This window comes from Mya arenaria, chromosome 17, assembly GCF_026914265.1.
Source record: "Mya arenaria isolate MELC-2E11 chromosome 17, ASM2691426v1".
Lineage (NCBI taxonomy): Eukaryota > Metazoa > Mollusca > Bivalvia > Myida > Myidae > Mya > Mya arenaria.
Genome location: NC_069138.1, coordinates 16,698,905 through 16,713,087, shown reverse-complemented (window position 1 = coordinate 16,713,087; position 14,183 = coordinate 16,698,905). Strand labels below are relative to the sequence as shown.

Below are 14,183 nucleotides of genomic sequence, written 5' to 3'. Positions count from 1 at the left end.
CTGAAACCAGGTATACAGGCGAAAGGGATGCCGTTCCACCGGAAGGTACGCACAGACAGGCACTGAATCCGGACAAGACAGGTAGGGTTAGACTCGTGTTCAATGAAACATCTTTATTCGTAGAGCTAAGCAGGCACAATGAGAATGCTGATTCCTTATTTCCACAACAAATCCCCTGATCTCCGTTGCGACGGCAGCTGTCCTGCGGACGATAATTAATTAATTAATGTGTTAGGTGTGTTTATGAAAATAGAAAATGATCATACATTTATTTAACCTTTTTAGTTTAATATTGCTTTTTTGGTAACAAGAGCAGCACTAATCGGTTACAATTTGAGCAACTCAAAATACTTTTTGGATTCGATTTGTATTGCCTGTAAACATGATTGTAAATAAAATCACACTTGTAACACCTTTAGCCTTTCAACGAGTTCAGTGCATTCATTTGTTTTAAGGACAGGGAATAATATCATACTCATATTTTCAATACTTATGTGAGAAACAAGACACCCTATTCCTGCAAAGATATTCTAATGGAATAGCCAGACACAACCAAGAAATAGCTTTGCTCATTACTTGTAATTCATTACACACTTGCTTAACAATAAGAACTTTAATATTCTAATTCTAGGTTTCAATGCATAGTATCGTTATTGCTGGTATAAATCCTCCTTCTTTGCATTGAAGTTTTGGTTTTTATACTATGTATCATAGTATGTTTATTTTTCCTTATTTGACCGCTTTACTTTTCATTGTTCCATAATATGATCGTTTTTGACTTCTTAATTATTTCTACTTTCAGCATTTTGACATGAATGTTTATTTAACGGTAATGTGTAAGTATGACACATTTCACGGGTCTTAAGAATTTCATGCCACAACGGTATTTTCATTGCATGCTATAAATGTGTATCAAGGATCTAATGCTCATTTTGCGAAAACTTATGCATTGATAATAGTCTAAATAAAATGATGCTGGATAAACCAAATAGCAAGATTATCTTTGCATAAAAAAACTTTTTACAACATATGAATAGGTCCCAAGAGCTCCTGACTTATTTTATAATTAGAGTTGAACACCGTTAATCCGAAATCGTAGGGACCCAACAAATTACTTCGGAATATCGATATTTCGGACTGACAATTTTCCGCAAATGACAGCGCTTGCGAATTATAGATGACGTGAAATACTCAGTCGTGAAAATTGCAATCAATTTCGGTTACACGTTACCAATACGATACACTCGGTTTGAGTAATCTTTCGTATACAAAAATATTTGTTGATTTAGTGTTTAATAATTGACAAATAATTCGTTATCATACTTCTTTATTAAAACTACATCAAACGTTTAAAACAAAATGACAGCGCATGTATGCATTCGGAACATAGCATAGTTTTTAACCCGATCCAGGGGTGGTATTCAATATAAACCTTAAGTCGATCTTAATCTAAGGATAATGTAAGATTTCCTTAAATGGCAAGATTTCCTTAACTTTTAACTTAAGATGCAAGGAAATACTTAAGTCGTTCTTAACTACGGCCTTAACCTTAGATTCGTCCTTATAAATTAAGGAAGCATACAACCTAGAACGAGCACATTTTAATCAGTTTTGCTTGTTTTGTTACGCGTTGTATTCGACGCGTGCGGTACGGACCATTTAACTTCAACCTACAACGCTTCAGCCAGTACAGGTACGCTTAATTTACGGTATTTATTGATAAACTCCATATGTTTCGTACCTCCAACGATGGTACCCGTCAAAGGTTGTATTGCTCTGTTTATATTGTTTTTTACTTCTTCTAGTATCTGATTGCCCTATTGAATGTATCATTCAGTATATCTTTTAACAGTGATTCAAATATTTTGATCACTTATTGATATGTGACCTTTTGTTCAGATAAAACTGTAGAGTAACATGTTTTCGCGATCTATAAAAAAACTATTAAATACACTCATCCTTGAACATCTCTAATAATTTGTTCAGTACTAGCTATATAATCATACTTTATTGCAGATATTTTTCTTATTATTCATTAGCTTTTTATGAACTTGTAAAATATATAATGCACAGGCAATTAATTTATGAACTACAGAGTAATTCAGTACAATAACATTGTTAATGCATTAAATGGTTTATTCCTAACCAAATTTTGGACCATTATTTAGTGATATCTATAAGCCATCACTGACGACAAGATTATTTGTTTCTATTTCAGGCCATGGATCGTGCTCCAAATTTGAATGATTTGACAGAAATGGAAATTATTCAGCGGTACAGATTTGACATGAATGGCATCTTATATCTTGAACAGTTAATCGGGAATGGAATCACCCCAAAAGTGAATAGAAATAATGCCATAAGTGCCCGGCAGAAAATATTAATCACATTAAGGTACTTAGCAACAGGGCCTATACAATTAAATGACAGTGACTTACACAAAGTAAGCCAACCAACTGTTTCTAGAGTTTTGACTAGAGTCATTGATGTCTTATCATCGCCAGATATTGTGAAACAATTTATTAGATTCCCAACAATGGATGATCAGTTCAGGCGAAACTCATTACAGTTTCAGGGAATCGCCCGATTCCCGAATGTTATTGGAGTGATCGATGGGACCCATATTGGAATTAAGGCTCCTCATGAACATGAAGAAGTGTTTGTGAACAGAAAGGGTGTTCATGCGAGATGGCCAGGATCGGTCCATGATAGCAGGGTGCTCCGTGAAAGCGGTTTAATTGAATTGTTTGAAGGGGGGCATGCAAATGGATACTACTTGTTGGGAGATAGTGGATATCCAGCTAAGAGATGGCTGCTAACCCCCTACCTGGCACCACAGAATGCAACAGAAGAAGGCTACAACCGGTATGATTTCAGGGTATTATTCCCAAAGTAACATTTCATCCCTCTTGTGTTATATGTAACATTTGGGTTATAAATATGATTTTTAATGCTAATTTGCAATATATGCTTAGTAGCTAATCAATGGTGAATTCAGCCACATGTATGCATTTAATGTTATTTTAATTGTAGACAAGCATATAGAAACTTCCTTGGAATAAATGTATGTTCATAAATAAACATCATATCTTCAGTGTATTTCTTACTTTCAGTATACAGTATTTCCAATATATTGCATGCATGCGGTAACAGGATTGTATATGATGATTTTGTGAGATGAAATAATTTCGCAATTGATAAGTGTATGTAAAGAACAATGATACATAGATGCAACTTATGACATAGATTTGATGTGTACATTTTTTATATTGCAGAAGTCACAAAATCACACGAGCTCTTGTGGAGAGATCTATTGGACAACTTAAGAAAATGTTTGGTGTCCTCCATGGAGAAATAAATTTGGAGCCACAAAAAGTTTGCAAGTAAGTTTCTAGGGGAAACCAGGGCATGGAGAAAACCTACTTGTCCTATTTGGTGACTACAAACCAAACTTGCATATACCCAGGCTGGGAATCAAACCAGGGCTGCCTTGGCAGACATTTAAATAGATAGTTGTCAAAAAGTTCACGCCCTATTAAATGATAAGATGATAGCATAATGATGAAAAACAAGTTACCTGAAGTATATTATATTTCATTAGACTAGAAATATATGAAAGCATATGTCACTCTTTACCATAATATATTCACTATCATTTTATTGAGTTTCTTGTCATTGTCTTTTGTCAACTCTCCTTATGTCAGTGGGAACACATTATAATGCATTCATTTACATTGTAAAAATGTTAAACATATACAACTATACTGCAGTAAGAAACCATATACAAGACTTGCTAATTGCAATATATTCTTTCAGGGTGATTGTAGCATGTTGTGTTCTGCACAACATCTGCAAAGAGAGAGCAATCCCTATTAACGGTGATGATGATTCTGATGACGAGGATGATAATGCAGATGATCAACTGGCACAGGGAGTGCAGCAACCTCCAAATGTGGCGGGGAATAGATTCAGGGATCATGTTGCAGCAACATATTTCAGTAATAATTCTTGTTTTTGCTGTTGTTGAAAGAACCTAGTTATTTTAAAAGCCTTGCCTTGATTATGTCATAGGCTGTGTCATTGAAATGCAACACCTTGGTAATTTCTAACACCTTGTAAAATATACTTCAATACAATTTGGTACACACTTTACACAGCAGATATTAATATCTACTTAAAGGTTCATAACTCTTGCTCTTTTATTTCAAAATCATACTCGTGTCTTATTACACAAAACCACGTATGTATGTGTGAATTTTGTTTCCTCTGTGGCACTCATGCATACCTTTTTTCGAAAGTTAAAATATACATATATATGAATTTAATGTTTTAAATATTTAAATGTATACTACATTATCTAAAGACTTATATTTTAGCAAACAACCGTGGTCAGTTTCTCATCTGTTTATATCCAATCAATGTTCAAACTACAAGAAGTATTGGTCAAAGTACAATGCATATATTTCATTTAAATCCAGTAAGCTTAGTTTAGGAAAGTTGAACCATTATGAAGTCATTGTGTAAATCAGAAATGGTCAGAACTTGCTCAAAAAATTTAAGGCCAAGTTAAAAGTTTACTCAGACAATTAGTAGTACTAAGGGAGGCTTATTTAACACACATATTGACATCAAAATATTTTATTATGAAAACTTTAACAAAATTATACAAATACCACCAACAAATGCCAATTTATTATGAAAATTCAAAAAAATTAAACACAATTTCACCAGTAAATGCCACTATGTAGCTTCAGGAAAATAACATATTTTGATTAACATCTATGATCAGTTTTAAGTCTTTTTTCCAAAAGCTATATTAAGAATTCGGAAACTACCGAACGTTTCATAAATAGAAATACTCAGCCAGCCGTGCTTGATAACCGATTTAAGGTCAACCTTATAATAAATCTTAAGGATAAGTTATTCTTACGAAAGGTAAGGATAAGTAACATCTTACGTTTACTTCAACCTTAAGATTTGATCTTAAATTCGCCATTTAAGGATAAGGCCAATTTTAAGTTTAATCTTAAGATTTTTATTGAATACCACCCCAGATATCCCGGGTTGATTATCGGGCCCTTCTCCGGATTGTTCGGTAGCGGGTCGGGTGAGCAATGCGGCGATCGAATCTGATGGGAGAGACATTTTCGAATGATATTCAGATTGTGTTAACCGGCAATTATATAATATACATACTAAATCACCTAAATGAATCGCTCATTTTCTGACATCGATGTTTGTAACATACGCGTGCTCAATGTCATTAACAAGCGCTAATTGTGCTCCATTGTCCCCTAAAGCCGATACCCGAGTGCATTCGAAGTAAGTTGTGAAAAACTATGACATGATCGTGTTTGAAATAAGAATCGTAAATAGTAGGCGGTAACAAATGAACGGACACTCGCATGCGGATAAATTACAATCTTATTCATTGGTACGCACTATGGTTTGGAAGTTTGTCCTTTACAACAATGTAAATTACTTGTACCAAACATTTCCCTTACCCACAACCCTCATAACCCATATGTAAAAGTTCCTTCCCTCGGTTAGCGGATACTACGACATAATTCACATCTGATTAGTTCATATATGTTGAGAATATTGAGATTCACATTCTCAATCAACCATGTTTGGTCGAAACCACTTTGTCTTTGTTTAAGTAAAAGAAATGTACTGAATCCAAATCGGATCCTTAAACAAGATCACTATAAATGAGTTGGCTATACTGGTCTTATCTCTGCACCTTTCATTATATTATTAAATAGTGTGCAAATACTTGTTTAATTTTTTAAAAGAGTTATTAAGAAGTAAACATCAATAAACAGGACACGGTAATCTGGAAAAGAAATTCATTGGAAGCAGACCGCAGTTATAAACAGAGACATACTTGTACAAGTCATGACATTTAAAGCAACGATTGACTATGTTAAAGGAAAAGAAACATGTGCGTGATCTAATAGCATCGTACGATGCCTAAATGCGTCGTAACAGTACATGCTTGACGTTTGAAACTAGGACTTCCAATGACTTTTTCAATGTCTTTTACCAACGCCGCTGGGTATTCAAATATACGTACTCCATTAATGTAGCCAGGCAATACTATTACAACTCCCTCCACTGGTGTACATATATTATGTGGCAACATAAGTCTATTTAAGACTTTAATAACATTGTCCTAAATTGTGTTGATCCTTTTGCGAACCCTTACCTTACCGTATTTGAACAATTTTAAAACCCAAATCGATCAACAACGGATAAAAATGCGATATAACGCTAAGTCCTGCATATTCTTGTCAAAAATCGCATATCAAGTATACTTCATCTTTAAATTATAGTTTACATCTGTTATCTGAAAACGACTGAAACATGCCGATTATAATTATGAATACTTACTTGCGATCAATATAGTCTAGCAGTCCTCGTATACAAGAATCCATTTTTTTATTCAAAATAACGTCGGATTGGCCAATTGAAAAAAAACACGAAAAAATATAAATATAATGATGCTGTTGTTTGTTTATTATTATTATTATTATCATTATTATTATTATTATTATTATTATTATTATTATCATTATCATTATCATTATCATTATTATTATTATTATTATTATTATTATTATTATTATTATTATTATTACTATTTTTTTTTGTTTTTGTTTTTGTTTTCATTTCAAGTGTAACTATTTAACTTATAGTTTTAACACGCCGATTAATTTGCCACGCCCTTCAGTTCAGTCAGAGTTTTCTAACTGGCTGAATGACATGATTGAATGCCACATGTTATTGCTAGTATCACAATGGCTCTAGCGCCAAACGCCACGCCCATCTCTCACATTCAATCACGCACACAGTACACCACAAAAATTGCAATGTATGGCTGGTATTAATTGAAATTGATCTTTTAAACCATGTTTATTTATTTAAGCATTATGATACAAGGGTTTGTTTAGAAGAAGAAGAATTTATATAGGCATATGTATGATATTTTGCAGGAAAAGAACATTTGCATCCTGAAAATCTATACGGTATTTACTTGTTGGTATTCTTTAAAAGCTGTTATATTCGAACTAAATTTAAATAGAGAGAAATAGGTTTTGAGAAATTGAAAAAACAAACACTTAAATCTTCACAATATCACGGACATAGGTGTACATGTGTTTTAGAATTTCAACTACATTTTCACACTTAAAGATGCAATCTTAGTCCCAAATAAGATGTACTACAATTTATACAATTGTTTTAATTTACCGAAAAGAATGAACGGATATCGAAAACAATGGTTCTGGAAGGATACAGTGTTTAATTTGAAATAAATGAGGAGGAAACACGGTATTTCTACCTAATTTAGGATGAAAGTTAATCACAAAAACCTTTAAGGACCCACCAGGCATTTAATATTATTCAGTTTTGAGCTATTGAAAACACGGTGATAATCCTGTAATCAGTAGTCAATATATTTCTAGCAATGCATTATTTAGTAAGCAGTTAAAGATTTTTCACTTAAAACTTATGTTTGTTATACATGTGTATGTATCGATTTTAAATACAAGTAATGAAAGTGACCCTGATGTGGAATAAGAATGAATTAATTTGTAATATGTGCAGTGTTGGAAAAGTAAATGTTCTGGTGTTTACATCCATACAGAAAGTATCCGCTATGGTGTCTTTGTGCATTCATTTATAATACTAGCAGCCTGAAAAAAAAATTGCTACTGGGATAATACATAGGTAATTGGGTTGATATTGACATAATCCATGAAAATTCAATTTTGTTATGTGAAAGGAACATTACAATTTAAGTTAAAAATGTAGGCATAATTTGACATTGGCATCCTTTTATCAAAAAGAAATGTTTAGAACCATAATAAGAGAACAACACTCAATAAATACTCAGTAAAAAGCATTGTTATTCGTTCGCGCGGAAGTTACAGAACGCTTACGTCCATTCAACTTATTAGCGTTCCGATATGTGCGTAAATGTGTTGACAAGAACAAAGAAAACACACTCAAAGCATTGTTGAAGTAAAATTTCTACGTGTATAAACAAACATGAAATCGCAAATTCGTGTTATTCCGAAATTTGTGCATGTTTTTTTTCATGAAAACGTTGTAAAATAACCACCGATTAGGACATCCCGTTATCTAGTTTTAGGACGTTCTGTACTGGCCGGATAAATGGCATGTTTTCTGTTATTGTATTCATTTTCTAACCAAAACAACCATTTTCATTGGTACGATAGCATTTTATCGGTAGTTTTTATCATTTTAATGTAGGGATTAGACTCGATATCAGTTTCTTAATATCCGTATCCGGCATCCGTAAACAATACTCATATCCGTATTGTATGAAGTTTGGGCTACTCAATCGTTAAACCATGTTCTATTTTCTCTATCTTTGTTCGTTAAAGAAGAGGCGATTCTGAGCACATACACATATGGTGCATTTCAGGAAACAAGTTGACATAAAAGTTATTATTATTATTCAACTAGTTGACACGTCGTCAATAAATAACGCTCACAAAATACAAAGCATAAACTTTGTGCAATATCCAAACATCAAAATTCAGTGTCAGAAATTAGTAAACACCAAGATCTTTGCCGCTGATTTGACCTCTTCCATGTATTTTTCCATACCCAAGATATTGTATTGAAACACATAGTCAATTTTGTCATTTGAATATCTGTATTTACATTGCGCCATTGCGATATTTCATAAATGCATAGATGAATTTAAACGAACTTCTTACATAGCATTAATGTTTCGATTATAATCATCCACGTCGTCAACAAATAAAGAGTAACAATGGCAACACATTGAGATTTTATTATTTGGAACTAGTCAGGATTTAATATATTTAGAATGACAAACACGATTTGGCTGTTAAATCATAATGACATGTTGGTAAATATGTTAGCTGTAAACACAGCTCTCTTTAACTGAAACACAATTTATCATGTCTGTCATTGATCCTATTTGAATGCGGTTCCTCTCGTACTGAGCAGGACACGTCGTCCCCTAGCCCGGGAGACCTCTGCTCTACAGCACGGGACGGGGACCCGGCCAAGCCCAGGAGCTTTCCGACGGTACCACAGCTCGCAGGCAGGCGGCCACCGCGAGGAGCCCGGCCGCCGAGCCTGCCTGCCTGGCGCGAGGCGAGGAGCCCGCCGACGCTCGGCTACGTGTCCGTGCTCGCCTCTCGCGAGCTTCCAGACGTCGTCCCCACATAGTATGGAATGACAACTTGGTTGTGGGTCGGCCCACTCGACTTTAACTTTTTTTTTTTCGATACATTTTGCGCGCTGGCCGGGCTCGCGGCCGCCGCCTGCCGCCTGCCTGACGCCTGCGCCTGCCTGCCTCTGCCTGCCTGAGTACTATCGCGTCGTCCCCATAGCCCGGGAGCCTCTGCCGGCCGGAGACCTTCCCGGGCTCAACCGGGCACTGCCTGCCTCCTGCCCGCGCCACGACCAGAGACGCCTTTCGACGGTACCACAGCTCGCAGGCAGGCGGCCACCGCGAGAGCCCGGCCGCCGAGCCTGCCTGCCTGCGCGCGGAGGCGAGGCGAGCGAGCCGGCCGACGCTCGGCTACGTGTCCGTGCTCGCCTCTCGCGAGCTTCCAGACGTCGTCCCCACATAGGTATGGAATGACAACTTGGTTGTGGGTCGCCACTTCGACTTTAACTTTTTTTTTTCTACACTTTTGCGCGCTGGCCGGGCTCTCGGCGAGCCTGCCTGCCTGCCTGCCTGCCTAGTACTATCGCGTCGTCCCCATAGCCCGGGAGGCCTCTGCTCGGCCGTGAGACCTTCCCGGGCTCACACCGGGCCACTGCCTGCCTGCCTGCCTTCCTGCCAGCACGGGGACCCGGCCAAGACCAGCAGCTTTACGACGGTACCACAGCTCGCAGGCAGGCGGCCACCGCGAGGAGCCCGGCCGCCGAGCCTGCCTGCCTGCCTGCCTGCCAGCCTGGCGCGAGGCGAGGAGCCCGGCCGCGCTCGGCTACGTGTCCGTGCTCGCCTACCTGCCTGCCTGCCTGCCTGCCTGCCTGCCAGCACGGTACGGGGACCCGGCCAAGACCAGGAGCTTTCCGACGGTACCACAGCTCGCAGGCAGGCGGCCACCGCGAGAAGCCCGGACGCCGAGCCTGCCTGCTGCCTGGCGCGAGGCGAGGAGCCCGGCCGACGCTCGGCTACGTGTCCGTGCTCGCCTCTCGCGAGCTTCCAGACGTCGTCCCCACATAGGTATGGAATGACAACTTGGTTGTGGGTCGGCCACTTCGACTTTAACTTTTTTTTTTCTACACTTTTGCGCGCTGGCCGGGCTCTGCGCGAGCCTGCCTGCCTGCCTGCCTGCCGCCTAGTACTATCGCGTCGTCCCCATAGCCCGGGAGGCCTCTGCTCGGCCGTGAGACCTTCCCGGGCTCACACCGGGCCACTGCCTGCCTGCTGCCTTCCTGCCAGCACGGTAGGGACCCGGCCAAGACCAGCAGCTTTACGACGGTACCACAGCTCGCACAGGCGCCACCGCGAGGAGCCCGGACGCCGAGCCTGCCTGCCTGCCTGGCGCGAGGCGAGGAGCCCGGCCGACGCTCGGCTACGTGTCCGTGCTCGCCTCTCGCGAGCTTCCAGACGTCGTCCCCACATGGTATGGAATGACAACTTGGTTGTGGGTCGGCCACTTCGACTTTAACTTTTTTTTTTTCTACACTTGCGCGCTGGCCGGGCTCTCGGCGAGCCTGCCTGCCTGCCTGCTGCCTCGACAGCACGGGGACCCGCCAAGACCAGTAGCTTTCCAGCGGTACCTGGAACGTCGAGATCGGCCAGGGCGTCCCGGAGCTACACGCGGACGAAGACCGGGCATTCGCCAAGCGCCAGGCCGCGCGCGCCTCTCGGCGACCTGCCTGCCTGCCTGCCTGCCTGCCTGCCTGCCTGCCTGCCTGCCTGCCTCCTGCCGCGAGGCGAGCTAGTCCCAAGCCTGGCCAGCGCTAGTACCTTCGCGCCGCCGTGTCCCCGAGCTCGCGAGGCTCGCGATGCAGGCAAGGCAGGCAGGCACAGGCAGGCAGGCAGGCAGGCAGGCAGGCAGGCAGCGAGAGAGCAGGCGAGCTAGCGGCCGGGCGGCGGACCCGGCCCGGGGTAGGTGGTAGGTGGTCTGCGAGGCGAACGAAGCCCGGGAGGCCGCCGTTCTCGACGTAAAGCTCGCGGTTCCGAACGCCTCTCGCGATTTACAAAGCCTCCCCACATAGCTAGAATGACAACTTGGATGTGGGTCGGGTTTGAAGAAAAATTGTGTCACCTATTTTCGCGACCCCCCACCGCGCTTCGGCGGCATTATCTCAGCGGCCGAGCGGCTTGGCGAGTGCATCCAGACACCGTTGGAAAGGTCTCGTCAAGACCTTTCCGGCGGTACCTCGTTCGCCCCGATCGGTGTTTGGGCGGGCGAGATACGGGCTGTCAAAGTTTCGCGCGGGCAGCGCTTCTCGAGGCAGGCAAAAGCACGGGGATTTCACGGTGTTTTCGCCTCGCCGATGAGGCGAGCCCGGGGAGAAATGTGAACGCTCGCCATTCGCCAACCCGCAGTGCGATCTGCTCGAACCGGGTACCGCCGGAAAGGTCTCGACGAGCCGCGTGTACCAGTGTTTGTTTCATTCCGATCGGACGCGGACGGCTGAGATACGGGCAGTCAAAGTTTCGGCCGGTCTCGCCTGGGCAGCACGTCGAGAGGCAGGCAAAAGCACGGAGATTTCACGGTGTCTTTTGCTCGCCGATGAGGCGAGCCCGGGGAGAACTTTGAAAGCTCGCCATTCGCTAACCCGCCGTCCGATCTGCTCGATCCGGGTACCGTGGAAAGGTCTCGACGAGCCCCGTCCATAGCCTTCGAGTTTGACCGGTACGGGTCCGTCCGCCGGTGCCGGGCTCGAGCCCGGCCGGGCGGGACTAAGCGGCCGTGCCGGGGCTCGGCTCCCCGGGTTGGACGGCGAACTCGACGGCTATGGACGCGTCTCGGCGAGACCTTTCCAGCGGTACCTCGTTCGCCCCGATCGGAGCGCGGGCGGCTGAGATACGGGCAGTCAAAGTTCCGGCCGGTCTCGCCCGGGCAGCGCGTCGAGAGGCAGGCAAAAGCACGGAGATTTCACGGTGTCTTCGCCTCGCCGATGAGGCGAGCCCGGGGAGAGCTTTGAACGCTCGCCATTCGCCAACCCGCGGTGCGATCTGCTCGATCCGGGTACCGTTGGAAAGGTCTCGACGAGCCCCGTCCATAGCGTCGTGTTTGACCAGGTACGTGTCCGACCGCCGGTGCCGGGCTCGGCCCGGCCCGGCGGGACTAAGCGGCCGTGCCGGGGCTCGGCTCCCCGGGTTGGACCGGCAAACTCGACGGCTATGACGCGTCTCGACGAGACCTTTCCAGCGGTACCTCGTTCGCCCCGATCGGAGCACGGACGACTGAGATACGGCCATTCACAGTTTCGCCCGGGCTCGCCTGGGCAGCGCGTCGAGAGGCAGGCAAAATTACGGGGATTTCACGGTGTCTTTTGCTCGCCGATGAGGCGAGCCCGGGGAGAACTTTGAAAGCTCGCCATTCGCCAACCCGCCGTCCGATCGAGTCGAACCAGGTACCGCTGGAAAGGTCTCGAGGAGCCCCGTCCATAGCCGTCGAGTTTGACCAGGTAGTGTCCGACCGCCGGTGCCGGGCTCGAGCCCGGCCCGGCGGGACTAAGCGGCCGTGCCGGGGCTCGGCTCCCCGGGTTGGACCGGCGAACTCGACGGCTATGGACGCGTCTCGGCGAGACCTTTCCAGCGGTACCTCGTTCGCCCCGATCGGAGCGCGGGCGGCTGAGATACGGCCATTCACAGTTTCGCCCGGGCTCGCCTGGGCAGCGCGTCGAGAGGCAGGCAAAAGTACGGGGATTTCACGGTGTCTTTTGCTCGCCGATGAGGCGAGCCCGGGGAGAACTTTGAAAGCTCGCCATTCGCCAACCCGCCGTCCGATCGAGTCGAACCAGGTACCGCTGGAAAGGTCTCGACGAGCCCCGTCCATAGCCGTCGAGTTTGACCAGGTACGGGTCCGACCGTCGTGCCGGGCTCGAGCCCGGCCGGGGGGACTAAGCGGCCGTGCCGCGGCTCGGCTCCCCGGGTTGGACCGGCGAACTCGACGGCTATGGACGCGTCTCGGCGAGACTTTCAGCGGTACCTCGTTCGCCCCGATCGGAGCGCGGACGGCTGAGATACGGGCAGTCAAAGTTTCGGCCGGTCTCGCCTGGGCAGCACGTCGAGAGGCAGCAAAAGCACGGAGATTTCACGGTGTCTGTTGCTCGCCGATGAGGCGAGCCCGGGGAGAACTTTGAACGCTCGCCATTCGCCAACCCGCCGTCCGATCGAGTCGAACAAGGTACCGCTGGAAAGGTCTCGACGAGCCCCGTCCATAGCCGTCGAGTTTGACCAGGTACGGGTCCGACCGTCGGTGCCGGGCTCGAGCCCGGCCGGCGACTAAGCGCCGGGCCGGGGCTCGGCTCCCCGGGTTGGACCGGCAAACTCGACGGCTATGGACGCGTCTCGGCGAGACCTTTCCAGCGGTACCTCGTTCGCCCCGATCGGAGCGCGGACGGCTGAGATACGGGCAGTCAAGTTCCGCCGGCCTCGCCCGGGCAGCGCGTCGAGAGGCAGGCAAAAGTACGGGGATTTCACGGTGTTTTCGCCTCGCCGATGAGGCGAGCCCGGGGAGAAATATGAACGCTCGCCATTCGCCAACCCGCAGTGCGATCTGCTCGATCCGGGTACCGCCGGAAAGGTATCGACGAGCCGCGTGTACCAGTGTCTGTTTCATTCCAATCGGAGCACGGACGACTGAGATACGGGCAGTCAAAGTTTCGGCCGGTCTCGCCTGGGCAGCGCTTCGCGAGGCAGGCAAAAGCCCGGGGTTTTCACGGTGTCTTCGCCTCGCCGATGAGGCGAGCCCGGGGAGAAATACGAACGGTCGCCATTCGCCAACCCGCAGTGCGATCTGCTCGATCCGGGTACCGTTGGAAAGGTCTCGACGAGCCCCGTCCATAGCCGTCGAGTTTGACCAGGTACGGGTCCGTCCGCCGGTCCCGGGCTCGAGCCCGGCCCGGCGGGACTAAGCGGCCGTGCCGAGGCTCGGCTCCCCGGTTGGACAGCAAACTCGACGGCTATGGACCGTCTCGCGAGA

At 45.3% G+C, this 14,183-nt stretch overlaps 1 protein-coding gene across 2 annotated transcripts; it reads left to right on the top strand.

Moving 5' to 3' along the window:
- The first annotated feature begins 1,723 nt into the window (after positions 1-1,723).
- LOC128224257 (putative nuclease HARBI1) lies at positions 1,724-4,236 on the top strand. Of its 2 annotated transcripts, XM_052934057.1 has the most exons (3): positions 1,725-2,865; positions 3,276-3,383; positions 3,817-4,231. In XM_052934057.1, exons 1-3 carry the CDS (start codon positions 2,222-2,224, stop codon positions 4,025-4,027), a joined length of 963 nt encoding a protein of 320 aa, XP_052790017.1. In that variant the 5' UTR covers positions 1,725-2,221; the 3' UTR covers positions 4,028-4,231. The 2 variants fall into 2 exon arrangements, with proteins under 2 accessions (XP_052790018.1, XP_052790017.1); XM_052934058.1 differs by lacking the exon at positions 3,276-3,383 and having other exon boundaries at positions 1,724-2,865; positions 3,817-4,236.
- Positions 4,237-14,183: the final 9,947 nt, after the last annotated feature.